Below are 27,375 nucleotides of genomic sequence, written 5' to 3'. Positions count from 1 at the left end.
TGGCAGAGGATGCTGGAAGCCAGCACTCCCACGGCCCCACAGCTGGGAAGGAGGTAAATCCTCTAGGAACTTCAAACCACCTCTGACCTTGGTTGAAGCAAAGAAAATCAGAGGCACACACCCAAACCTCATGTGCAGGGATCTCTGCTTGCACGGCAGGGAGCCTCCTGCCAGGACCAAGTCATCAGGTGGGGCTGGTGTTGAATGGAGACCTTACTCCTTCTCCAGGCAAGGCTTCTGCACCACTCAGTTCCAAAAAAAGTTTATTTTTAATAATGCATTGTCTGAAATTTACAGCATGTCAGAGGGTGGGTTTGGGTTTTGGTTTTTTTAGTAAGAAATCAAATAGAAACCAGAGAAAGGGATGGGGGAAAACTGCACTACCACTACAAAAGAAGTTTGCTCAGCATACAGCCGCCCTTCCCCACACCCTGGGTTATGTCCTGCAAAGCCCCAGGCACAGCCTGAGCTCCAGCCACATAGCGGACGGAGCCTCCGACAGCTGGAAGCAACCGTGCAGGTGCTGAAGGCACAGGTTGTACCGGACAACAGGAGAACTCAACCCAAACCAACCCACCCCCTCTGGGCAGCAGTATTTAAGATGGGCACCTATTCAGAAAGAAATCTTCAACAGGTTGCCAGCTCCAGCTGCGGTAGCATCAGGGTTCAGCGCTGGTTTTAAGACGGGAGATCTGGTGAAGTACGGAGCGCACTGTACGGCAAGCAGCTGAGAAATCAGCTCAAACCTCCCTCAGTGTTTGTGGTCCACAGACCCCGGGCCCTCCTGCTGGGCTCACTGATGGGCTCCAGCGGCAGAAGTTGCGGCCACTGGCTTCGCTGTGCTGAGCTAATGGAGTCAGACCATTGAGTGGCCATTAGCTTCCATCTCTGCAAACCCCTCAGCGATCTGTAATCCCACTCCATTAACTACTCCATTTAAGTAAAAGGAATACTGGAAGTAACAGTACCCGGGAGGTGAGATTTACACGGATGAGCAAAAGCTCCCATCCACGTTACTAAAGCCAGTAACTATTTTAATCGTTAGGCTGCGCCCCTCACCGAGACGCTCCTGCTTTCTCTGGGTTCAGATTTCTGATGCTGGCTCTCCAAAGGAGCCCATGGAAGCACAGGACTTTAAATACTAGATACCAGAAGCGCCCAGGGCTGTGGTTTAGAGCGCTGAAGCCCAGCCAGCTCCTGCCAATGGGGAAGGAGGTCCTCAAGAGCAAGTTCACCCTATGAAGGCACAGATCCTGCCCACAGCCACTCCAGTGGCTCTGCCTGGAATGCCACCCCCCACCAGAGCCTCGGCAAAGGGGACTGTGGGGACCAGCACAAAGACACTGCTCGTCACCTCCCAAAAACACCCTTCTCAGTCTAAGTCTTCGGGTGCTCCTCAGGGGTCAGACTCATCTTGACAGAGGATCCCTCTCCTCTCCCAGGGAGGCTGCTTGACACCAACTCCTTATCACTCCACTCTGCTGAGAATGACTCTATTCAGTTTTGCTTGGATTTATTTAAATGAGAAATGAAGGTACAGATGCTTCAGAGCCGTAGCACATAGTGCTGGATAAGTTCAAGAGTTGGGGGGGGGGGGTGGGGTGTAAAAATTCTTTAAGGAGAAAACGTGTTTTGTAGGAGCAGCCCTCCCCTTGGGATGGATGGCTGGGATGATGTCTGATGAGTCTGGTCTCCCCTAAGAGCTCCTGCAACCGATTAAGCAGGCAGGACTCTATCTACCAGAACAGAAGCATATGAGTTAGTGTTCAGCACCTATCAGAGAGCTGGGCAGGCTGCTGCTTGGAGGAATTTAGGGTTTACAGTCTTGTTACACTTCACCTTTCCTTTAGTGAAAGAAATCCTGTTTAACAGAAACAAGGAAAGCCAGTGCAGCTCCTGGCCCAGGCTTGCTGCCTCTGGGGAGGGAGCAGGCAGGCAGGGGGATCCCTACAAATCCTACTTAAACAAGAAAACATGACTTTTCCACTAGCAGGCTTGAAGCACACATTGAAACGGGCCTCTGAAGCAGGGGGAGTGCTGGACTTCAAGACAGACCTAAGGGCCACAAGTCCTAGAAAGCAAAAACTGCCAAAAAAAGGTGACAGACAATACAAAGGAAGAGTTTAAAAGACACAAATAAAGAAGAAGGAAAAAAAAAAAAAAGGTACTTGAAGCGTAGAGCAAGATTTCGCCACATTGCAGCAACTCTGTTACAGCACAGAGTCCAGCTGGGGGCTGATCCCCTCCCTCCTTCCCCCCCGCCACCTTCCCCCAGAGTAGGGGCACAGTCTTTCCAAAGCCTGCCTTGATGGTCAGTACTTCACGCCGGGTACAAACTCCTTGGCATCTGGATTCAAGGTGCTTTTGCTCTGGAAGAGAAGAGGGAAGGGGTGTGTGTGTGTGTGCACCCATCAGCAGTCCAGATGCTGGCACCTCCCCAGCAAGCATCGCCCCACAGACCCACGCCCCGAAGGAGCCCCGTCCTGACAGCCACTTGCCAAGGAGGATGGAGGCTGTTCACATGTGCAAAGCATCTGCCCTGGCCCTCGTGTCCTTGCAGGCACCCAAGATGGTGTTGAACAAGTGCTGGCTCAAAAGTATCTGCTCCCAGACTGTTTTTTTTTGGGGGGGGAAACACAAGAGAATCTGCCGTTTCTGTCTCTCCCTGTTCTTGCGTCAACACAGGGCTGCTGGTGGATGTGCTGTGAGGTGCAAGCGGCTGTTTTATCCCCCTCCACGGTACAGCAGGGAGGTAAAGCAGCTCAGTCTGAGCATGGTCAGCAACGCTGGGCCAGAACAATCCCCGTTGTGCTGGTCCATACAGCCCTGCAGCACGCTCCTGCCTTCAGGGATGAAAACAGGCATTGCCTTAACACTGCTGCTCTTCCAGCCACCCTGCAGGTTTTCACCCCTCTAAATCAATCTATACAAGCTTGGGGCGCTCAGCACCCCTGCAGCAGGCCTGGGTACTCCTCCTGTACCTCACCAGCCTGCCATGACATTCCAGCTCTGTCCAAAACAGCAAGAAAGGTCCCAGCTTGCTCTGGGAACCAGAGCCCAGCTCACATGCAAGTGGCAGCCCCACCCACGACTTCCGGAGACAAAGTTCTGCAAAGCTGGCTATTTCTCTTTATGATATGCAGCTTAAACAAAATCCTTGCTGAAAACTCCAATGCATCGTCACCGGTGTGTTGTCACCAGTTCTCGCATCGACACCCCACTGCCACTCAGGAACCCCGCCAAGGAAATCCACCCCCCTTCCCAGGACAGGACTGTCTGCTCTTCACCTGGCCTTGCAGCACATCCTCCCGAAGTCCTTACCAGAATGTCCTCTGAACTGTGGCCATCGCCAACGGAGAGCCCGTTGAGCTGCTGCTGCAGCTGCCCCATGCCCTGGGGCAGGTCACGCGATGGAATGAACCAGTCCTGGTCTTCTTCCTCCAGCATCTCCTGGAAACAGCGGTCAAGAAACTCCTGCTCCTGCAGCTCCTCCTCCACCTGTCCAAAGAGACCCGCTAGTCACAGGCACACCGACACATCTTGGGTGTTTTCCATGCACTGTCCCCACCTGGTAAAAGAGTCTGCAATGTGCCTACCTCACCTTGGCATCTGCCTATGCCTCAGAAACATCACATGACAGCCAGAGCTGTATTTTAAACCTAAATGAACACGGCTTTGTTGACTTGCCTGTAGCCAGCCCCAGGCAGCGCAAGAGCACAGAAGCTGGCACCTTTTGAGTGGAGCAAAGCCGCACTCAGACATCGCTTCCCGGCCGCTGCAGACTGCCAGGGAGATGCAGTCTGCAAGCACACGTCACCAGGTGAATCCAGAAGGGAACAGGATAAGATTTAGGGGATATCCAGATGCATCAACACATGCATGGGATTTCAGGCTGCCAGGCTCTAGCAGAGCTTGCTGCAAAACCGATGGGATGGCCAATATAAAAATCACAGCTGGGAAACAGTACTAGAGGTGTGTGGTGTTGTGCAGATCCCCTGCTATGGAGCAATGCTGTAGCTCTGCCAGCCTTTCTTGCTTCCCGTGCTTCTCTGGTTCATTAAACCGGCTCTGCTCAGCCTCCTTGGCAGACCGCTGCTCTGCAAGCACTGACGCAGGGTGGCAGTCGGCTCCTGTTAAGTGCACCATGGATGACGCCATCTTCGCTGCAAGAAAACTCCCAAGGCCGAGGAAAGCCACGGGACCTGGCTTGGGCTTCCAGAGCTGCTCATGCAGGGGTGTGCAAGCAAATCGAAGCAGGAGAGACAGGCAGGAGGGGGTCTGGGGGTCCCATCCTTAACCTCAAGTGGGCCTGTACCACCACTGGGTTGCATTAACCAGTTGCTGCCATCTTCCAAGCTGATTTTCTCTGGATGCTGACTCAAGCAAAGCAAGCAAGGCAGGGAGCTGGGCAGCTGCTGGCCGCCTGCTAAACAGGCACGTGGTTGCCAGAAAATGAGCAGATGGGGCGACAGCCAGAAAACAGCATGACTGAGCAGCTGTTACTGAGTCCAAGAGGGCTGAGTGAATCCATGAACTGCAAAACACTCTGAAAAGCTTAAAAACACTTCTATTTTACAAGAAACCTGAAACTACAATCAAAGCTGTCTTCCCGGGAGAGGGGGATGAAGAGGAGCTCTGCAACCCACCATGCTGGTGCTGCAGCCCCTGACCTGCAAATGGCAGTGGGCTCCTGGGGTCCCTCTGCCCCACCATGGAGTTTACAGAGACTGTTTGTCACAAACAGCTTGTGAAGGTAAACCTGGTAAACCCACAGTGCTAACAACTTGAGGTTATTCACAGCCAGTCCCTGTTACACTTTAAATCACAGCTGGGAAAACTCCTTGCGAGGACTGTTAAAAGCTCTCTCACAGCAACCAAACCTTGGACCCTGTCTCTAGCCTCAGCTAATGGAGAGCTTCTTGCCACTAGCCTTGGAAACTGGGTCTGGCCAGGGGAAAATTCCCTTTACTACCAGCAAAACATGCCATTGCTATCCTCAGCTGGGTTTCCAGAGGCTGTCCTTGAAACTACATGCTGGCACTAGCACATGAAAACAGGATATTAAAAGAAAAACACCTCAGGACCTCTGGCTCGCACTGGCAGGAGATAACGACTACCCTGGGATCCTGTACTTCTACTGGACACCGATGGAGCAAGCCCAGAGCCTTGTGCATCTTGCAACATTCAAACCCAGGTGAATATTCCCTCTCCTCTGAGTCTCGGCACTGCTGGCTGTACTCTAACTGCAGCCCAGCAGCACCTTGTTCCCCTTCCCACACCAAAGCCTTTATGATGCATGCAACAGGCCATTGGGCCCAATGCCAGCACTAGCTGCCAGCTGAGGATGTGGTGACAACATCGATCCTGGACCAGGGAATAGGGAGGGAGAGATCCTGGACATGCTCACACCTGTACCTGCCTGCTACCCCTCTAGCCAGAAACCATCAACTCCTTTGGACTGCATTGTGACAGCCTGAACCAGGAGAGAAAGGGTTTAGTATTTTCTCAGGGCTCTTCTTGAGCTTCCTATGGTATTTAATGCAGTTCTGTCACCTCCTGCCCTAGGTCCTTCTGCACCAACCTCACCTGCTGCCAGCAGAGTTTCTTCTCACAACAGCCCACCACTCCCTTTTTGCCCTCTGGGACATGCTGGCTCCGTGGGAAAAGGAATGTCACTAGCATAAATAGGGGAGGACCATGCCAAGAAACTCATGGGTTTCTGAAAACACCTGCCTGCTCTCCTTGCTCAGGGCCTGGATGGCAGAAAACCTTTGTGGAGGAGACAAGGAAGCAGCATGGCTTCAGAAAGCTGAGGAAGAAGGAAGAGCCAGTGGGTCTGGAAGAGGATTCAGCCCCAGATCTTACAGCAGCCCCAAGCCACTGGGGTGTTAAAGAAAATGTATTTTGAATTAAGAACTTTAAAGTGCTGAAGCTGCTAAATGGCAGAACCAGGCCTCATTCCCTGTATAGCCCTAATCCAAGGCTGGTTTAAAACTTAGTCAAGATAATCAGTAGGAGAATAGAGAAACAATAGATGATCAATTGCATACACAGGTGCTCTCAGAAACACAGGTGTTTCTACGAAAAAAATCAGCTTACGTGAATAGGAATTGCTTGTTCAAAACTAAGTCTGCTTGAAGGATTGTGTGAGTTAAAGCAGACAGAGACTGGAACCGATTAGATGAATCAACGGGGACAGAGTCAGGTGATGGATTCGCAGAACTGACAAGACCAAAGGAAACTTCAGATATTGACTAACGATTTGGTAAGTGTATATAAGCTGTGCTGTATCCCTTTGTTCTCTGCCGCTCACTGAGGTGGTGGCCCAGCTCTGAGTTGTGATTAAAGCAAGCCTAAGGGTACCCACATCTCTGTGAATTTCTCCTTTAACATGAGGCACAGATGGAAAGCCTGCAGAAGCCACCATCGCCACTGAAAGGGACTTGCCTGCTGTTGTCCCCCACTGTGGCCCCATCACTGCCATCTCATCCTTTCCTGGGGGCACTCAGAAGCAACTCCAGCCAGGGAGCACAATAGAGCAGCTGAAAGGCATGAGGTATGGCATCCTAAGCCGAGCCCCACAAGATCCCATGCCAGCCCAAGGACGCTCCTTCCAGGAGTGCTGCCTTCTGACTGACAAAGATCCCGGTGCAGGATAGCTCTTCCTACCCTGGCTGGTGCCCCACCAGCAGACACAGGGATTTCAAAGCCCTCGAAGAGTGACTCCAGCTTCTGAACGAACCATTTTCCCCCTAGTAGCATTTCACCAGAAGCTGGACGAAGGGCTGAGCTCCCAGGGCATCGCTAAGGGTTTGGAAGTGCAGGAGTGAGGGCTGGCAGACCAGGAAAGCATCGGCAAGTATCTCAGAAACACAGAGCCCAATACAGGGAAGCCCTGAGGCCTTGGCTCAGTTTTCCTGCCTCCTCCATCTCCCTCTGCCTGCGCATGCTTTCCTCCACCCTGCTGCTCCACCCCAGGATGCTCCCTCTGGTATGGAGCTGCAGTATGGTTTGCTTTGCACTTTGCCTTCATCAGGCTTTTAATCAACACAGCTGTCCTGGTTTTGGCTGGGACAGAGTTAATTTTCTCCTCAGTAGCTGGTGCAGTGCTGTGTTTTGGATTTGGTGCAAGAACAATGTCAATAGCACACTGATGGGTTTGGTTGTTGCTGGGTAACATTTATACTAAGTCAAGGGCTTTTCAGTTTCTCATGCCCTGCCAGAAAGAGGGCTGGGCACAAGAAATTGGAGGGGACACAGCCAGGACAGCTGACCCAAACTGGCCAAAGGGATATTCCGTACCATATGATGTCAAGCTGAGTATATATAAAGCTGAGGGAAGGAGGAGGAGGGAGGGACATTTGGCATTATGGCATTTGTCTACCCAAGTAACCATAACGTGTGATGGAGCCCAGCTTTCCTGGAGATGTCTGAACACCTGCCTGCCCATGGGAAGTGGCAAATTAATTTCTTGTTTTGCTTTGCTTTCACACATGGCTTTTGCTTTACCTATTAAACTGTCTTTATCTCAGCCCTTGAGTTTTCTCACTCTTCGGATCCTCTCCCTCATCCCACTGTGGGGGGAGTAAGCAAGCAGCTGCATGGTACTTGGTTGCCGGCCAGGGTTAAACCATGACAGTCCTAAACCACCACACAGCACTTTACAAACATTAACTAATTAATCTCGCACATTTCCATCATCAAAGCTGCTAGTGGGGACCAGCTGCTGCCTAATCGCGTCATTAAATAAAACAAAAGCCTTGAGTCACAGCCTGCTAACAATTGCTAATGTGATGGGCAGCACAAGGCTGCTGCACACTCACCAGGAGTTACTGTCAGTGAGTGGTTGCAGTTTCCTCCTGTGGGAACAAGACTGAAGTATTACCATATGGAGATTTTTTGCTGAGAACACCAGTAAAGCTGATGAAATCCTCCTTTGGTGGCCAGGGGTGTGGTGGGGACATGAAATCCCTCTGCCCAGCCTGCCCGCAGCTCCAGAGGTGCTTCCCTGCCAGCCTCCTGACACCCTGGTGATGGGAATCCGGTGCTTGGCCACACTCACGGGGATGTTTTAGGGAGGGCACAAGCATTCAGGAAGGTTCAGGGCTTCTGCCTGTAGCAGACCTCAGCCAGCTGAAGGGGTGGGCTCCTTCCTCACCCAGTTTGAGGTGTCTGACTTGTCTCCAGCTACTGGGGTGATGGCAGAAGGGACCAGTGAGCCTCCAGCAAGTTATTCCCTGCTGCCTCCTGCTGCCCTGGCATTTGAAGATCCAAAGCAGAAGCATGAGGATGTTATGCGGCTGCTTGCCCTGCTCCAGCTCACAGGGTCGCATCGTTATTCCACAAGCAAAGGCTGTTCCAAGTCCCACTACAATCTACTAGAAACTCTCAAAAGCTTAGCTGGCCATTACAGACACAGCATCTAGTGGCCAAGGCTCCAACCAAGTGGTCTGGCTGCTCCAAGTGTGTTTGGGACCATTTCACTGAAATGGAGACTTCCACACGAAATGAGAAGTATTAACTGCAGGAACTCATTGCTGAGATAGCCAAGCTACAAATGCTCTCCAATTTTGAGCACTGTTTTTTATGCTGGTCCTCTGCCCTCCAGCTGAGCATGCAGAAAGGGAAGGTCTCTGTTACTGCAGCAAAGCACAGAAAATGATGGTGCTGTCACCACCCCTCTGAGAAAGATCTGAGAGGGTCAAAGGCATCGTGAGGTGTTTTTTTCCCCACGGCCTTACAGGCAGATCCAATATAAACAGGATGACTCTCCCCTTGAGCCACCATCTCCACACAGGGCCCACACAGGCTGTGACTCACACTTCAGGGTGCCCATCAAAGGAAAATTTTCCCTCACCTCAATTTTAGCCGCAGAAACACAGAGCTGGCAACCACCCTCCCAGTCTTACCTGTCTGTTAAAGTCTTCTTCATTCTCCATCCACATGTATTCTGCAAAGGGGTTGTTTTCCTTTTCATCGTGGCCATTAACTACTTGGTCCTCTTTGGATTTGGGACTGGATGCCGTCGTACTGGCGAGGTCGGAGCCATTCATCATTATTGACTCTGGGAAGAAAAACATAGGGTTGAGGGAGCCACTGGGGACCTCCATGCCCCCCAGCTCACCCCAGGCCCCCCAGCTCCCATATGGGCGCTTGCCACTGGCGGTGCTGATGGGTGACAACTCAGGCTTCCAGCACAAGAACCTGATGCTTCCAGGCTGCTTTTATCAAGGCACAGCACTATTTATGACTCCCCTCCCCTCCTCAAAAGCACTAGAAGCAGCACTAAACCTCCCTGGCAGTGGCAGCATTTATTTTTCATGGTTTTGACCAATCAAGAATAGCCTGAACATACTTGGTCTGGACTTAGAGCAAGGGGTGACCTGACCAGCAACTCCTGGAGAAGCTGTGAACAGGGTTTGGAAAGGCATCAGGCACCTTAAACCTCATCCATCCATCACATTTATTTTAAATCTGCCACAAAATACACCAGAAGACCACAGCTGGGTTATCACTACAGTCAACACACCAATACCACAGAAGCAGATTGCCTCCTACCCTAAAATGCTGAAATTTTTGGCAGAGCATATGCACACCAGCTCGTGTCCCTTTGTCTGCCATAATTTCTTTATTTTTAGATGGCATTTTGCAAAAGCCTGTTGGTTTGCGACATGAAGGCTGCCTGTTTCTAAAGCAGGCATTCAGAGTCCCAGTAGCGTGGCTTGAAGCTAGACAAACCTTACAGAATCCCAAATCTCAATTTCCAAAAGGCTCCCAGGAACAGATGGAGGAAAGGACAGACAGACAGACAAATGAGACAATAATTCAATAGCAAAATCCTACAGAATAGCAAAACACGGAGTAAGGCCAGCACAACTCTGCTGGAAAACATCCAAAGATCACGTAATGACATCCTAGCTGTATGTTTTACTCTCCCCTGGTAAAGGCTTTATCTGGAGCTGAGCTGCATCCAGCTCCAGCACAGCACTGGGGCACAGCGATGAACTGGAGAGCACCCTGCACAAGCAGGGGCTGGAAAACACAATTTCTGGGGGTGACTGGCAGAAGCAGGTTGGTTTGGTCTCAAGGAGGATGACAGGAGGGAGCCCCACACAACAACCCTTTAGGTACAGATGGAGGCCGCAGAAAAAGAAATCAGTCTTTTGTTTTGTGGGTACAGAAGGGGGCTCAGTTTTTGCGGCACTAAAAATTGGATTTGGAGGAGGGGTGAGGTTGCAGAGGCCACTAGTGACAATAGGAAATAATGCCCTTTGCAAGGGGGCAAGCCTCTTCCTGAAAGTTTCAGGGAACAGTTACTGATGGGCACCACGGATGCCTAATCCAACTTTAGGAACACAAAGACAAATTAAACGACCTCTCAGAGTCTCCATGAGCCCCCCTACAAGGCTGTGGGAGCAAGCAATGACCCCACTGGAGCCAGGTCTTTTCTGCCTCCATACAGGTCATAGCTGCTGTCAGATCTGCAGCCCAGCAGCCGCTCCGATCACCTGGAAGTGGGGATTCCACATTACTCGATAAATGCAGCCTGCTCTAGGGGCCATGCAGATTATTCTCGCTTTCAGGAGGAATCCAAAGCACAGACAAATACACAACAGCCATTGCATGTCAGTCTCTGAAAAGCATCTCCACCAACAACAAAGGTGTGCAGCCCTGGCATGCTGATCCTCTTGGGTCCCCGAGAGCAGCACAGCTTTAACATGGCTGCTTCTCGGCAAAGGAAAAAGGGGAAAAAGGGGAAAAGAAAGAGCTGCAAGGCCCTCAGGCTGCCTGCAGCCTCAGGACACAGCACCACGCCATAATGAAGCAGCCTTTGTTATCTGCAGAGAAGCAAGAAAGGTTCTGAATCGAGCATGGAAACTTCAACCATGCCAAAGCCAACACGGCGGCTCTCCCAGGATCAACGAGACTTATTGACGACAGACAGCTCAAGTCTGGCAAGAGGCAGTCACAGGGCAGGCGGGAAGGGGAACAGAGCTGCAAAGCAAGCAAAAATGCACGAAAGGTTTGGACGGGGGAGCTCTCTCCCTCCCTCCCTGCTCGTCTCGCCGCCAGCGCAGATGTCTGCACAGGCAGAGCCCAGAGCCCAAGGACACACGAGTTCTGAGGAGCTGGCAGGGTTCACAGCTTACGTACAGCGTCCAGAGCCAGGTCCTCTGCACAGACAGGCAGGATGGGTGCTGGGTAGAGCCAAATGTCGTTCTGTCACCCTATGTCAGGCGGTCGCTGTCAAAGAGACGAAGCGAGGTGCCTGTGCTGGTCCAGCAGCTCTGTACCAGCCGCTGCAGACAACAGTTTAGCTAGAGAAGCAGCATGACAAAAGAGGGAAATTTTTTGCAATGTTTAATTTTATGGTTTATGTAATTTTTTAAATTACAAAAAGAAAGAAAAAACTCTCCCCTCCCTCCTCAAGACTCCCACAAGCACACTCCTTACTAATCTGGCTGCAAAGAGACCTTGCTCCTGTGGTGCTGGCTCTCAGCACAGCTTTGCAGCTCTTTCTGAACAGCAAAGGGGTTTTTCCACGAACACTTGGCCTGGGTGACCCAGGACCCATGGCACGGCTGTGGGGAGCTATGGGTGCCACGGGAGGAGGAGAGGCGGAGGAGGGCGGTGTGCTGTGGTTTGGGAGCAGAGACATGAAAGGATGGCTTGTGTCTAGTTTCCCTTCCAGGTTTATAACACAGCAGCAGGACTTTCATCGCAGCTCCCGTCAGCAGGACAGGTTTTTCAGGCATACAAGAAGCTGCGAAGGCAGCAGCTCTCAACACAAACAGACCATAACAGCAGGGCAGCCCAGAGCACCACCAGCACCCCAACATCTGCATGGTGCCTGCAGCCCTTTGGCCATCCACACATCCCACTCCAGCACCTGGAGCAAACTGAAGGGCTCCCACGTCCCCAGCTGCTGCCATGGGGCAGGCAGGGTCTGGGGATGATGGCTGAGCTTGCCTTCCCGATTTCAGCTTCACCATCCCCTGCTGACGGAGAACTGGGACTCCAGGAAGGGACCCTGCTGCTGGCAGCCCTGGGCACATCTGCTATGGTCCCCAGGCTGTGTAAACAGACCTACTGCTCACCAAAATCAGAGCATGGGAAGTGTTTGTACCTCCACATCAGTGTCAATGCTACTTGTTTATCACCAACAGGACCGTTTTTGTTTGTTTCTTTTTTCCTTCTTTTATTTTTTTTTTAAACACACAGGTGTCCAAAGCCCCATTCCCAGCCCCTCTCAGCAGACTCAGAATCCCCCACATTCACTGCATGGAAGTTGTTTCACTGTGGTTATTGCACACATTTCCCTGCCACACACTCTTTTGTTAGATTTAAGCCATCCCAAAGCTTCCTGAGCCATCCCACAGTCCTCACCCACAGCCATCCCCCACCTCCAGAGCCAGAGGTTTCTAAACGGCCCCAAGCAAAAAGGGAGCTCAGAGAGGCCAGCAAGTCATTTAAGCATCACAGAGGGAGACAGGAGCCCTTCTGTCGAGGGAAGCCCCTGCGCTTTGCTGGGAGAAACAGGAGGCAGCAAGCAGCAGGCAGGAGAGACAGGCTGCCCCACAGCACTGGGACAGCCGGCTGCCATGCCAGCTCGTCCCTACCGGAGGGTAACTCCTGCCTGCACATATCCTGGGTGAAAAAACTCATCCAACAAGACAACAGGCACCCAAACCTCCCACCAGTGCTAGCTGGTACAGGGTGAAGGGCAGCAGATACCCGGGGCAGGGGTACGTACAGCAACAGCAAAGGAACAGCCTATCTGATGTACTACTTCAGTAGCCCAAACACAAAAGGGGAAAAAAACCTGAACCACCACCACCAAAGTGTGTTTTTATCTCCCATTTTTCACAGCTGGGTCTGGAGGACCCACGGTCATGGTTTTCCCCTATCAGCTGGTGCCTGGAGCATGCCAGCAGTCCCTCACAGCAGCCCTGGCTGTACAGGGCCATCCTTGCCTGGAAAAGCAGCTTCCAAGATTGTATTTTCCAGTCTGACCGAGCCAGGCTCAATGTATGTTTTGGTCTGCGTGTTATTTATCTGAGTCACCGGAACAGCGCTGTAACCATCAGCCTGTTGATGCTCTACCAAGAATGCACAGAGCCAGGGTAATTTTGATATATTGCTGAGACACTGCAGCAGACTTACTGCTCTGAGCTGTGGCTCCCCATTAAAACTAAAATAAATAAAAAGCCTGCCCTCTTATAGTGAGGGCTGCTTGGATTTGTTTCTCCTTTCCGCTGGAAAATTAGGTATATATATATAAAAAAAGTAAACTTCAACTTGGGGACTGAGAGCTCTGAAAACACATCCAGAGCACACAAATCACCTCCTGAGAGCTGCACGTCCTGATCCAGAGCACAGCAAATCCCAAAGAGCTATGCCGTGGGGCTGCCTGCAAGGCAGTGAGGCAAGCCTGGGAGGTCCCTGCTAGTCTTTACAAGCATCACCATCGTTCTCAATGCTCCTGTACTCGCCTGGAGCTGGAACAGCAGCCTGGCAAGGTAGGCTTCCTTTGCAAAAGGTACTGGACATAACATGAGCTGGGAACACAGAAATTCAGCCCCCATCTGGTATCTTGGGTGATGCTTCAAGGCTACAGACTTTACAGGATCAGAGACCAGCTGGGGCTACCAGACCATCCTGGCTCAATCAGCCTGGAAATAGTCACAGAGGCAAATTAAGCACAAGTGACCGAGACATCCAAGGACAAACTAATCAGCACAGCTCATGCAGGAAGATGCCAAAACATTACCACCATCCCAGTGCTGACACCATCTAAAAGGGATGGACGTTTTTTTTGAGGAAAGATCCACATTTCTGTGTGGACACATCCCTTAGCCCCTGTGCTGCTGTGCCCACCTCCCTGACCTGTCTGCATGCATTTCTGCTGCTGCGCTCTGATCCTGCGCTGGTGCAAACCCTGCTGAGGCGGTTGGATTGTGCTGTGTGAGATGTGCTACCCTTGCTTCAGAGCAGATGCTGCAAGGCCAGGCAGGCTGCCTCATCCCATTTGGCTCCTGCTCCTTGAAATTATGAAGTGGAGCAACATCCCCTTGTCACCGTGTTGAGATATTTGATGCAAGAAGGGCAGCAACTTTGTGGACTGGCTCTGCAGGAGGTGCGGAAGGACTCCTTAGAGCAGGCAGCACCCAAGCATGCTATAAAAGGGGGCAGCTGACTCTGAGGGAGAAAAGGCTGAAAGAGAGAAGCAAGTGCACCAGGACAGCAGGTGCAGCTACCCACTGTGCTGCAAAAGGAGCACAGGAGGTGAGAACTTGATGCAGAGACAGAGATAACACAGGGCAATGCGCTCAGAGTGGCAGGGAAGCAAGCTAATCTGGCAGGCAAGTGTTTTTTCCAGCAATGAGCCACATGCAGAGTGCTGCATGTCCACAGGCTGCAGCACTGGCTGTCAGGTGGGAAGGGGTAAGGACAAGAGGCTGGAGACAGTGGGATTGCACCATGGTTAGAATGAACTGTCCTGGGAGAAGAGCGTACATGCAGGAATGCTTCAGGCTCCTGTAACAGAGCGGCATAAGGCATGGAGAGTTCATTAATAATCTGGATAATGCACTTCGATACCCCAGAATTACACATATGGTTATCTACTCCTTCAAAACAGGCTGTTAGACTGTCTCCTTAACTAACTCAGGAGGGTAACACACAGCAGAACCAACCAGGGTTGGTTACGGCAGGACTGAGTACCTCCTGGGAGGCAAGAACCTTTGCGAGTCCCACTTCCAGCTGGTTTCTGCCCCCATGAGAGCACCCCTTTCTTATGCCAAGCATAGCATGATCCATGTTCCTCCCCTTTGCCCCCAAAGAGTTAACAAGTCAGCACCAGACAGAGAATCGAGCACAGCTGCGCACCTGGCTCAAGGCAATGGACATATGGTCCTCCTTACCCTCACAGGCTGGCTGGCCAGAGCCAAAACCTCAGCGGAGGCTGCTTCGGTGGGGAGCGCCGGCTTACGTGATGGAGGAGGCTGGCCGGCCAGGGCTCCCATATCTATAAATAGCTTTGGGAATCATTGTGTTTGCAGATGGGCTGGTCGTTCAGCAGGAAAACGCACCCATCACAGCTCAGACTTCAGAAAAAACAAATCACCAACAAACCCATGAGCCCTTCTTTCTCTGTGCACTTTAAAGGCTCCTCTCCCTCCTGACTGCCCTGCGAGTGCTTAGGAGCACAGCTAGGTTTGCAAGGGCTGTCACTGTGAGGGAAGGCAAGAGGTTAGTGCTGCATCCTCACCCTAGCTGCACCTTGGGTTTAACACCACTCCAATTTCAACTTCTAGAGCATTCATAAAAAGAAACCCACTGTTTCTCTCCTCCACTGAACCAGTGCGGAAATGCTTCCCATAGACAGAAGAGGCATACTGGAGCATGAAGTCCTTGACTAGAAGCCCAGGACTGATCCATGCCCAAGCAGTGCTGGGCAAGGAGGGGAGGAGAGGGCTGGATGTTTTTGCAGGCCACCTCTCAAACTCCTCCAAAACAGCAATTAAGAGAAGGGCAACTGGTTAGCCTCAGTTCCCAAAGGGACCAGATTCCCCTATTTCAGCTCGCGCTACACAGGTTGATCAGGTTCAGCCCCACTTGCAACGCCCTTGCTCCTTGCACCAGCCTCTCCTCCTGCCCACCTGTACCCCGCACAGTGAACGAAGAGATTACCTTGCTCTAATCTCCGTTTGCAGATAAGGTCTCTGCACTTCAGAGTCCCAGGCTGCACGTTTTATCTCCCAGCCATGTAGATTTTTCCAGTAGCCATGAGCGTTGCCAGCTACCCTGCATGGCACTTGCGGTGCTCCCCTCTCTCTGCTCCCAGCTGGGTCTCACTGGGGAACCTGGCCTGACTGGGTCTGACTTTTTCTGCTAGGCTGCAATCCATCTCCAGCCCAGCCCACACTCGATCACCACCCTGACGTCTTTCAAGTTGTTGGTTTTGTTGTTTTTTTTTTTCTTTCCCCAGGCTTCTCCTTCCCATTATACTGGTGTTTCAGGTTTTATTCCCTACCACCAACGCTGAAGCACTGAGCTGACAAGCTGCTGCAGACCTGGGGGAGTCACCCACTGCTCCCTGCTGTCCTCAACCCATTGTAATTAAAGGATGTTAAATCTTCCAGGTTATTCTGGACTTCTAAGGTTAGGCTGGACTCCTGGTACTACTCTCAGGTGCTGGGCTGCTGCAGGGGGTGACAGTCCCTGCCTGCAGCAGATGTGGAGCTTTCCATTTTCAGATCTCAGTTGCTGAGAAACTGCATCCTATTTCCATCCCTGATCTGGGGGATAATCTCATACTGTGCTATTTTAATCTGCATCCACAAGAACAATCCCCACTTTGCTCAGGCACAAAATGAAGTGCCACCAGATACCCTGTCATTTTGAAATCACCAGAAACATCAAACACCGCTCTTGAGCTGTGTCCAAGAAATGCTCAGAAACCTAATTTCAAACTCATCCTAAACACTGCTTTTCATTGAGCTACTTTTAATCTCAGGCAAAGACAACACATTCAGCACTCAACAGCTCACAAACAGGTCCTGCTGCTCAGCAAGATTAACGCTGCAATACACTGCAGCAGCGATACGGCCAAGTAGCATCACACATGAGCCCACAAGCAGCGATATTCTGCAATTTAAGGGAATTATTAACAGAAATTGTAAAGACTTCAAAACACAGCATCATCAAGCAGCACCTTCCAGCTCCCTGGGCAGTTGTGGCTGCTTTTGGTCTGGGAGGGGAAACTTTATCAGAGCTGGGAGATGCTCTTCTCACAGACACACCACAAGCTCCCCACACAGGGACATCCACAGGGCAAAGCAGGGACAGTGTTCCCTGCCTGCCTGTGGGCAGGAAGAACAGAGAGCAGAAAAAGCCAGCGGTACAATTTCTGCAGCAACAGCAGCTGGAACTGAGATCAGGGCAGCAAATTGCATGCTTTGTGAGGGCTCTCCAGATTTGCAGGAGCAGCTTTAAGTCTGTTCGGGCCAGAGGCCCGACCTTTCCAGACACCTCACAGTGCATACCCTGTACTTGCATCCCCGGCTTTGCCTGATCCGGCCAGATGCCTGCCCTCCACACCACTCTGACTCAGGGGAAGCAAAGCATGGTGAGACCAAGAGGGCTAAGGCAGACGGGGCGATTCGACCTTTGTTTTGGGAGCTCAGGTCTGCACCTCGGCAGCTGGACCACGCTGGCTCCTGGACCACGGTAGAGTGGTCGCAGCTGCCAGGGCTTGGCCTTGCTCTCCAGGCCCCCAAAACCTGACAAAATGCGCCCTGTCAACACCAAACAAGAGCAGGCACTGGGCAGGCTGGTTGGCGGCTGCCTTCCAGCAGCCTGGATTTTGGTTGCTGACAACACTGGCATGGATCAAATTAACACTGGTGGAAGGGCCAGCGCGATGACAGCTCCGGGGACAGACACTGTCCTTGCGCAGCTGCGGTCCCTGGGGCGCAGTGGCCAGCCTGGCAGTGATGGATAAACAGGCAAGAGGTGAATTGCTGAGGGTCTTGCTTCATTGTCCCGCAGCCAGCCTCAAACTGCAGCTCACAGAGGCTGCCTGACAGGGGAAAACAAACTGCTGCTTCAAGGGAGGGGAACAAGCCCACTTCCCTCCTTGACTCTTCACTTCCAGAACAAAAGCCTGAAAGTTTGCAGGAGGATATCAGCGTCCAGCTCCGGCTAAAAGAGCCCTGGGATACACTGTCCACCTGCATACAGCTGGTGTTTTCTGCCCGTCTCACTTAAGTACATGGGGAATCCTGCAAGGACACATGTGCATCTTAGACACGATGTGCACGCGTGCCTGGCTCTTCCTTTCTCAGCCTGGAGAAGGGCTGTCCCCTCAGCTTGCCACCCAGGAGCTCTTCAGGGGGAAAAACTGCAGACTTCGCACAGAAAGGAAACGTGGACATTTTCAATGCAGTATTATAACACATATTTTTGTCTCAAGCTATTAGGAACCGAACAAACACAACTGGGAGCTTCATGCAGCCTTTTCTGCGGCCTCTATGGCCAAGGCTGACAGAGGAACAAGGATCCAGATCAACTGTACCCCAAAGTGACACAGCCCAGTGTGCATCCTGTCAAGCAGTTACTGCGTTAGACGCAGAGAGAAGTTTCCCTACCTGGCTGCGATGCTCCTGTAGCAATACCTGACTTGTCACTGCATGCCAGACTGAAACCTGAAGAGCCAGCACGTAACAAAATACCTGAAGGGCACAGCCAGGAGCTGGCTACACCATGCTGAGCTTGCTGGTGCCATATTCTGTCCCCTGTAAACATGGATGGCAGAGGCAGGCTGGCCCAGGCCGGGGAGAGCAACCTTCTCCCAGCCCAAACCCACCTGTGTGCCACATCCCGAGCTTCCATGGCACCAGCTGGACTAGTTTTTCTAGGCAAAGTTAAGAAACCAGCCTCCAGTCACTGTAATCTGAAAAGAGAGCACATCATGCCACCTGTCTCCAGGTTAGGCATCCCTCCAGAGTGATGGCAGCGTGCGGGACCACTGTGCCTGTCCCCTGTATGCTCCGCCAGAGCAGAGATCATGCCGTGGGAGCGGATCTGAGTGGGTTCCCCTCCCCCACAGCTTTGCTGAACGCATCCCCTCCCCACAGCATGGGTCAGCAGGCTGGTGGCACATTCCCCTCACCCCACCCCACGGGTTGAAGGCCTGGCCCATACAGAGGGGAGCCTGGGGGCTGTTTGGGGAGCCTGCTCCCAAGGGGTGCCAGGGGATCAGGAGAGGACAAGGGGCTGGGAGGTGGGAGAACGCGCAGCTGGAGGCTGGCAGGGCCCCAGCACTGGTGAAACCAGCTAGGTGGGCCTTCTGCTGGTCTCTGACAGGGGTGCACGACTAATACCTGGCTCCTGGGCATCCCCCGCATCTGCCTCCCCCTCGGGGTCAGAGGCTCCTCCGGCAGCCCCAGCCCCGGGCTCCCCCGCTTTGGCTCTACACGGCCTGCATGTCCCGGGGGAAGGAAGCTCCCCTCAGCACATCGTGAGGCCTGCCACCCGGTCTCCAGATCCGAGCCATGCTGGCTGACCCACGGCTCTGCTCCCCGCGGCCGTCCCCCGCCGGCTGTAGGACACCCCGCCGGGCGCAAGGCCGGAGCGCGGCCGCACAACCCACAGCTCCCCGACCGAAGGCTACCGGAGCCCTGGGGTGGCGCCGGTAGAACTGCGAGGCACGGCCAGGGCCTGCGAGCATCGCCCGGCGAGGCTTTACCTCAGGCCGGGCCGCGCTGGGGCCTTCCTGGCCTGCACCCACCGGAGGCCCGACAGCCCCCCCCGAGAAGCCCGTGGGGCACCGGGTCCCGGAGCCCCCTGTGGCCGCTGTACCTGCGGGCCGGGCCGGGCCGGGCCGGGCCAGGCCAGGCCGAGGCCGGTGCCGCTCCGCGGGCTGCCGCTGCCACTGCCGCCGCCGCCGCCGCCACAGCCCGCCCAGCGTACCGGGGACACGCCCAGTGCAGCCGTCTCGCCCCATTGGCCAGCGCCGCCGCAGGTCCCCGCCCCTCCGTTCTCCTCTCTGAGCATGATTGGAAGAAAGGCCGCTCGAGCATGTCGCTATTCAACCATCCCACTGTCACTCTAGCTTCTAGTCCCACCCACTGTACCGCTGGCTGATTGGTGACTCGGATCCACCTCCTAGCCTTCGGATTGGTTAACCTCGAAGGGTCGGATTGGTTGGGCGCACGCGTTGCCCACGTTGGGTTAGACGGGCAGCGCTCAGAGCTGGAATCGTGGCGGGGTGGGCGTGACCAGACGCGATGTAAATAACCACATCGCCCGCCCCTTCGCTCAGATTCTGATTGGCGGGCGCAGCGCTCAATGGGGAGAGGCGGCACAAACCGCCCTCCCTGCCGCGCGGGTGTGCTGCTAGAGAGCGGCTGATTGGCGGGTCGATGTAAACACACCGAGGGGGCGGGGGTTTTCCCCGAGCACTGCTGTCACGTGGCGGGCGTGTGGGACGAGGGGGCCGCAAACTTGCAGTGGGAGGGCACAGTATCGAGGGAGGGGGGGGTAGCCCTGCAACTCCAGAGTGGGGGGACCCGCCTGCATCCCCTGTTTTGGGGGCACCCAGCGCCGTATCCGCTGTACCGGCGGGCCCTGCTTGCAGCCCTCGTTTTGGGGGCACCTCGGTGTGTGTGTGTGGGCACCTAGCCCTGCACCCGCAGAGTGGGGGGAGCACCGGGCGGGGGCCTCTCGGTATAGGGGGGCACCAGCACTGCACCCCAGTTTTGGGGACACCTCGGTGCAGGGGGGCACCCAGTCCCGCACCCCCACAGTGGGGGGAGCACCGAGGGTGGGGCACCTCGATGTAGGGGGACACCCAGCCCTGCACCTCGGTTTTGGGGGCACCTAGGTAGTGGGGGCCCCCCAGCCCCCTATCCCCAGTGCTGGGGTCCCCGCTTGCACCTCCGTGTTGGTGGCACCTTGGAGCAGGGGGGGCACCCAGCCCCCTACCCCCAGTTTTGGGGTCACCTCGGTGTGTGGGGGCACCTAACCCTGCACCTCCAGAGTGGGGGGGCACAGGGGTGGGAACACTGAACCCCGCACCCACAATGGGACACACACACACACATCGAGGGGAGGTACACCCAGCCCCTCCCCCCGTGTTGGGGGACCCCCAGCCGCGCACCCTGGCTCCCCCCGCGCCGCCGCCGCGCCCCCCACGCCCCCCCGGTCCCCGTGGCCGGCGGGCGGCCCCCCCGGCGGTGACGAGCCCGGGCCGGCTGCCAGCCCTGAGCGGCTCCGCGCCGGACAGCGCCTGCGGCCACCCGTACCCCGGGGCCCCGAGATGCCGGTGGACGGCAGCGGGGGCTCCGCGCCCCAAAAGCGGGGCCCCCAGCGCCCCCCGGCCCCCGGCCCGCTGCCCCTTGACCCGCTCCGACGGTGAGTGCCACGGTCCCGGGGGGTGGTCCACGCTCGGGTGAGTTTGAGCCTTTCTCCAGCCTCTCAGTGCCCCCCAAATCCATCTGCGCCCCCGGCCCCCAGCCCCTACACTGGGGTCTGGAGGAGCTGGGTGGGAGGAGCAGCCCCTCACCCCGGCATGGGGATGGGGTTTTGAGCACAGCTGGGAGGGGCTCGGGAGCCTGTGGGATGGGGGTGCACCCGGTGGGGCCCCCCCCGGCAGAAGGGGGTGAGCCAGAATTGCCTCCTACTCTTCATGGTGACCCCAAACTCTTTCCACCCTCCGGGCTGGGATTTTGCAATGGCAGGGGGGGGAAGGGGGGGCAGCCTGGAGGGGTCCCTTTGCCCTCCAGGAGGTGAGAAGCCCCCCTGGCAGGAGGCTCCACCGGAGGGGATACATGGTTTGAGGGTCCATTGTGGGATGCTGCATGGTCCAGGGACCCTCAGTCCTCCCCAGGTGGCAAAGTCCCAGCGTCTCTGCCACTGGTGTCCAGGATGTCCCTGGGCATGTCACTTAGCCCTGCCACAGATATGTGGCAAACCACAATCGGCTGGGCTGGGGGACGAGGGGAGGGGGTCCAGGTTCCCACCCTCCCCTTGTCCCCCAGCCCAGCACCTAGACGGTCACACTAGCCCCGTGGCCACCACACTCCCCTTGATGGCCGGAGTGGCGAGCTATTTCTAACTGCATGCCCTCATCCATCAGGAACCTGCTCATCACCAGGTGCTAATTTGGGGCGAGTTGAGAAACAGGGGCTGGGTATTGACGGGGGGACGGATGGACAAGGTGTCCCCAAGAGGCGAGTGGGACGTAAGACGAGCGGGTTGCTTGGCTGAGGTGACAATCCCTCCCTCCCCGGTCGCTGCTGTCCACTTGGGCAACCTGCAATGTGGCACCTCAGGGACAAATTACCTTCCCGGGATGGCTGGCGGCTCCTTGTATGGCTGAACGCTGGGCTCTGCCACCAGACAGGATAAAAATAGCCCGTGGCCAAAGGGCCTGATCCAGGGAGGTGCTGAGCATCCCCCCCCCCCTCCCGGCACAAAAGGATGGTGCATTGGGTCTTGCCCATGTGGGTTTTGGGGTGCGGGAGATGCTGGTGGGGGTCTGGAGGCCCTGCCGGGCAACTGAAGTGGCAGGAATGGTCCCAGAGAGGCAGCAGGGATGTCCCCGAGCTGTGGGGATGTTTGTCCTTACTGCCCGTAATGGGAGACATGCCAGAGCCCAGCGCTGCGAGCAGGGTTCCGTCCCACAGCTCCAGTGAATTTGCTGTTGATGCCCCCTGGACCCCCACTTGCTCATCCCCTCGGGCGTTTGGGGGTGCAAGAACCCCCTGGAGCTCCCGCACACAGGCAGGCCGAGGACCTGAGCTGCTGTGGGCAGTGTTTTGGTGGCTCCCGCGGGGGTCACTTTGGGAAAACAGTCATGACTTTCCCCACAGCTCCATCCCCAGGTCCTGTGGGCTTAAAGGGACGCATAACGGGTAAGGGCAGCCCCACAAGGTCACCGAAGACCATTGAGTGCTCGGAAATGCCACTGACGTGCCTGTCACACACCACCCCGGCCCCAGCCGCCGACAGGGGAATGTCAAACATAGCCTCCCTGGGCACTGCATGTGGTCCCAGCCACGGGGATGCCTCTGCGGGGATGGGGACACAGGGCTGCACGTCCCTCTCCCGGCTCTGTCCCTAACAGGGACACGGAGCTGCACGTCCCCTGCCCGCTGCACGGAACCAGCCCCATCCTCCAGCACTGGTCCCACCAGCCTGTGCCCACAGCTCCCCATCTGTGCCCACGTGCTCCTCCACAGCCCTTCCCTCCCTCCTTCCCAGCTGTCCTGCTACCACTTCGGGGTGGATTTGCATAGTTTTGGGGGTACTGGTGACCAAAGCAGCCCCTAAAAGGCCTTTTCTGGGCTCCTTTTTGGAGCCAGAGGAGGAAACTGGGGAGCCCTTTGGACTGGGAGGGGAGAGCCATGGACATTGTCTGTTTTTCCCCCGTAATTCCTGTGTGCTGGTCATTCCAAACCCTGTCAACGCCCCCCAGACCCAGAAATGTCCCTCTGATCCCAAACTGCACCAAGGGTCCTGTGGGATCCCCCCAGCACTGTCACATGGGGGGGGGGGGGCATGGAGCTAGCAGGCTGGGGGGATGCATGGGAGGTGGCACAGAGGGGACGCTGATGAACCTGTGGTCCTCGTCCTGTCCCCTATGTTAAACGCAGCTCAGGGGTGGCCCTTGGAGGCAGAGGAAGGGGCTGAGGCAGGAGAAGGATGTGGCCCTGCAGCAATTTCAAGCTACATCAATCGCTGTGACTTTTAAGCCTGGTGTGACCATGCCAGGGGCTGCCAGCACTGGGGCTCCCAGTCTTCCCAGCTCCCCAGCTCCCAGTCCTCCCAGTGCCCCAGCTGAGGAGCTGTGCATCAGCTCACCCATCCGTAAAGCATCCTCTGGAGCTGCGGGCATGCCCGCGAGCTGTTTGAAGGCACGGGTGGGTGACCGGAGGCTGTCCTCACAGCCTCAGTGCCTGTGTCACGCAGTGTGAGCCCCTGTGGTCCTTGGGGACTGGTGGCTGCCATCTGGGGCGAGGGGCTGTCACACACCTGGGGGACAATGTGGGGAAAGCACAGTGAGCTTCCCTGTGCCTACTCCATGCTGCAGCCGCTAAAATGTCACCCTCATCAGGCCTCGCCGATGAATTAGTAAATTAACCAGGTGACTGTGGGAAGGCAGGTCCTTTGACACATCCCTCGTCTCCTGCTCCAGCCCCACAGCTCTGGCTGTCGAGGGTGCAGCTGGGAATGGCAGGCTGAAAGTGAAGCCTAGGGGTTCCATCCCACAGTGGAGAAGCAGCGGGAAATGGTGGCTCCTCTGTGTCCCCAGCCAATCTGGGTAGCACCGAGGGGCAATCCTCTGTTGACAGCGGATTCAAATGTGAAGGATGCTGCATGCAGCAGAGTGAGGGGTTTCTGGGTCTGCTCTCGCTCAAGCTTTGCAGGAAACAGAGCCTGAATAACAGGGTGTTTTATGGGGGTTTCCAGCAGCCCTGGCACCAGTGGGCAGAGCTGCTGCTTCTCCAGGGGCTTTGCTCCTGCATCCATCCCCCTGCACAGGCAGAGCCCAGAAGGACCCACCAAGGAGCTGGACATGAGAAGGGGCAGGGCAGCACGCTTTGCTACTCTATCAGGGGGGCCACCCCTCTTCTCTCCTCCATTTCATTCCTGCTCCTTGGAACCACGTGGAAAGATGTGGAAGGGATCTCACTGCAGTGGGGGATCCCCACAGGATCACCCTGCCTAGTTCTGTGCCACTGCAAGATGCTGCTCCTACTCTGAAACTGCTTTTTAATCTTGCCAAGCTCAATAATCTCATTTTATTCTGACAGCCTCATTTATATCTGTGACTTCATCTGTGTGCTCACCATCTCACTGTACTGATGCAAACTTGAGTCCATCCCACCTCCCCAGGCCTTGCCTTACTTTACCACTATTTAAACTGAGCTTTAAAATTCACTCTCACCAAGATTTTTTTTGAAGCTCAGCATCCAAACTGAGCAGAGCATCTGTGGCAGGAGATAGGGAGTAGATGTAGAGTCATGGTAAAAATGGAACTTCAGGGGCATTCCCAGGCGGGAAGTGGTAATTTCAAGCCCTGCGTGCCAGGCTGGGAAGCCAGTCCTCATAGCAGCCAGCCCAGAGAGCCTGCCTGGCAGTTCAGGATCCACTGGGAAAGCTCTCAGCTCAGCCCAGCAGCTCCAGCGGAGACGGATGTGGTGGCAGAGCATGAAGGAAATGTTCCCCCAGTAAAGCCCAGCTCCTGCCCTGCAGAACAGCAGCTGCAGACTGGGGCACATGACTGCAGAGGGGAGCACATTGGACAAACACATCCCTGAATCTCCAGCATCCATAAACACCTCCTGGCAGAGGGACTTGGCTGTGCTGCCACCGCTCGGGCCCTTTTTAAGCTGCTTTTAAAACATCTGCTAAGCCCCTGCTTATAGTCAAACAGGATGTGCTTTGAGGGCAAGCGGGTTTTTTTATGGGGTAGAAGAAACTGGCGTAATTTTTACAGCCCTTTGGGTGATTCTGCTCAGTGGGGAGAGTGCAGGGACCCAAGGAAGCTGTGGAGGAGTCTGCAGGAAGGGGATGTCTTGGTGCCCCAATGCTCCCCGGGTCTGCAGGCTCTTCTCCCAGGAAGCCCAGGGACTTGCTTGCATGGGCGATGAGGAAAATGGGGCTATGGGATCCAGATAGGCATCATCCCATGCTCAGTTCTTCTGAATGCACAGCACAGGCACCTCCAGCCACAGCTACGGCAAGATGAGGAGCCAGAAAACCAGATGGAGGTCCAGTCCTCCTTAGCACAGGCTCTTCCTGTCAGCTGGGACTTTCACAGCTCCGAGGTACACAGCATCCATTAACGGCAACCTCCTCATTGCTGTAATTGACAGGGGTACCCCCTTGCGTAACGATGGTGGCACAGAAGATGCCTAAACTTACCCAGTCGTAACACAACTGTGTATGGGCTGTGGTTCTCCCACTCCTCCAGCCCCAGCCCTGGCTCTCACCCCTTTTTGGGGGGTGTGACATATCTTTCCTACAAGGTGTAATCACAAAACAACTCACCCAGGATGCTTCAGAGGGCAGCACAGACCTGCTATGTCTCTTCTGCAGGGAAAGTGCCTGAATTCCCACTGCTCCCCCATAGCCCCACACACTGGGCAGAGGGACTGGACATCTGATGATGTAAAAGCAATTAATTGCATCCAATCCGTTCCCAGAGCCGGCTCTGGGCTGAGACAACCCACACTGTCACGCGGAGCAGGGATAGTCACCAGATACCGATGTGTCAGGCAAAGAGTATGTGGGGCTCTGCAGCTGCCAGTCAGGTCCCAGGGTTCACAGCCTAAAGGACTATTAATACCCATCAGCCTGGAGCAGGACCAGATCGGATGGAAAACACAGACTTTGGGGAAGGCTTGACAATATGATGGGGATAGGAGAGCAGCTGGGAGCCAGATAATTTTGACAAGCAGCCAAAAACCTGCCTGAGTGAAGTCCTTTGCATAAGGAGACGCTGGCTGCATCAGCTCCTTCCCGACTCCATGATTTACATCTCTTCTGCAAGATGTAGCTGGCACCTTGCATGACACGTGCCTGCTCCCCCGCAGCAACTGTCCTGGCCCGAGGTTTCGGTGACCACCTGATCTAAAAGTGGATTGCAGATCTGAAAAATCCTCTCTTCTCACTTTCAGGCCACAACCCAGAAGTTTTCTCCCCACACCACCACACCCCTTGTGAAATATAGGGTGGTTGATGGTGAGCTTCAGGGCCAGCACTGGAGAATGCACTCAGGTTCCTGCCACTGCGGCCCCATCTCTCCTGTGCATTGGGCTGGGCTCTCAGGTCTCTCCTGGAGTTATTCTTGCAGCAGGTTTTGTGCTTTGGCCATGTATAGGTCTCTTTTGGGGACCTGCTCTTATTTTGACCCAGAGCAGCGTGCCTAAGAGCTAAAGGGGTGAAGGCACTTTGGGATTACTAAGCATCCTTAGTAAGAGCGAGATTCTTTGTGTTCTCACACGGACGTCCCTTGTTTGTGTTTTAAATATTCAGAATGAAATTTTATATGCTTGTCATTCATGTCATTTTGCAGTTAAAATGATCAAAACCATGTCCAAGAGCAAGGCCTGGCAATGTATCCTCAGGCTACTTAGCATTGCATTTGCAAAGGGCAGCTTCCTGACTTCAGCTGTGGCTCTGAGCACCCTACATCACACCTGGAACTGTGTCAGGAGCTCAGGGAGCTTGGCAAAGAACCAGCGAACACCTAAAACAAGCTGGATTAAGAGACCTATCCAGCATGCCATGGGGATTTCTTCACAGGAGCAAGGTTAGGACCTGACTCTGGCTGAGGCTTTTATGAAACTATAAGACTTCTACTTCAATCGTTTTGCATCTCCCAGATTTTGCAATTAATGAGGCAGAGTCCCACAGCAAACAGGTCCTCCAGGTGTCCAACCCCACTCACAGCAGAGCTGCTGGGGCTCAAGCGTCTTGTCATGTAACTGGAGATTGTGTCTGGACACTAGGATATGTCGGACAGGTCAGGTTGCACAAGCAGCCCAAATGTTTACATTCCCAAAGGACTTAATGTTTAATTTGTTTAGTTTTACCATCTTAACAATGCCTTTTAAGACTGCTGCTGGATATTCAGCAAATGAGACCCTGGATGTGATTCCAGCCTCATTTGTGCCTGGACCTCAGTGTGATTAGACTCGGATTTACTTTATTTTCAATTGTTTTGTTTTACAGCTTTCAGGGCAGCACCACAGGAGCAGGATAACGTTCACACTCCATGTAGACAGAGTGCTCATCTTTTTATAAAGGCTTTGACCCAAATGATTCTTTCCCAACAAGATGTTAAAAGTTTCCACAGCA

At 54.5% G+C, this 27,375-nt stretch overlaps 2 protein-coding genes across 5 annotated transcripts in view; one reads left to right on the top strand and one right to left on the bottom strand.

Moving 5' to 3' along the window:
* Nucleotides 1–246: 246 nt before the first annotated feature.
* PAIP2B (poly(A) binding protein interacting protein 2B) lies at nucleotides 247–19,491 on the bottom strand. Of its 4 annotated transcripts, XM_056351579.1 has the most exons (5): nucleotides 19,366–19,382; nucleotides 11,155–11,318; nucleotides 8,910–9,064; nucleotides 3,322–3,498; nucleotides 247–2,369 (listed from the first exon to the last, which is right to left on the bottom strand). In XM_056351579.1, the coding sequence occupies exons 3-5, from the start codon at nucleotides 9,054–9,056 to the stop codon at nucleotides 2,313–2,315; spliced, it is 381 nt and encodes a 126-aa protein (XP_056207554.1). In that variant the 5' UTR covers nucleotides 9,057–9,064; nucleotides 11,155–11,318; nucleotides 19,366–19,382; the 3' UTR covers nucleotides 247–2,312. The 4 variants fall into 4 exon arrangements, with proteins under 4 accessions (XP_056207554.1, XP_056207546.1, XP_056207572.1 ...); XM_056351571.1 differs by lacking the exon at nucleotides 11,155–11,318 and having other exon boundaries at nucleotides 19,366–19,491; XM_056351597.1 differs by lacking the exons at nucleotides 11,155–11,318; nucleotides 19,366–19,382 and adding an exon at nucleotides 19,253–19,345.
* Nucleotides 19,492–20,809: 1,318 nt separating this feature from the next.
* ZNF638 (zinc finger protein 638) overlaps nucleotides 20,810–27,375 on the top strand; it is a 66,411-nt gene continuing 59,845 nt past the window's right edge. The window contains exon 1 of the mRNA XM_056345281.1: nucleotides 20,810–20,919. Within this exon, the coding sequence (XP_056201256.1) occupies nucleotides 20,825–20,919 (95 nt within the window). The 5' untranslated portion in view covers nucleotides 20,810–20,824. The remainder of the gene's footprint in view (nucleotides 20,920–27,375) is intronic.

The sequence above is a fragment of the Falco biarmicus genome, chromosome 1 (assembly GCF_023638135.1).
Source record: "Falco biarmicus isolate bFalBia1 chromosome 1, bFalBia1.pri, whole genome shotgun sequence".
In the NCBI taxonomy this organism is placed as follows: domain Eukaryota; kingdom Metazoa; phylum Chordata; class Aves; order Falconiformes; family Falconidae; genus Falco; species Falco biarmicus.
This window is presented reverse-complemented; position numbering and strand designations above follow the sequence as displayed.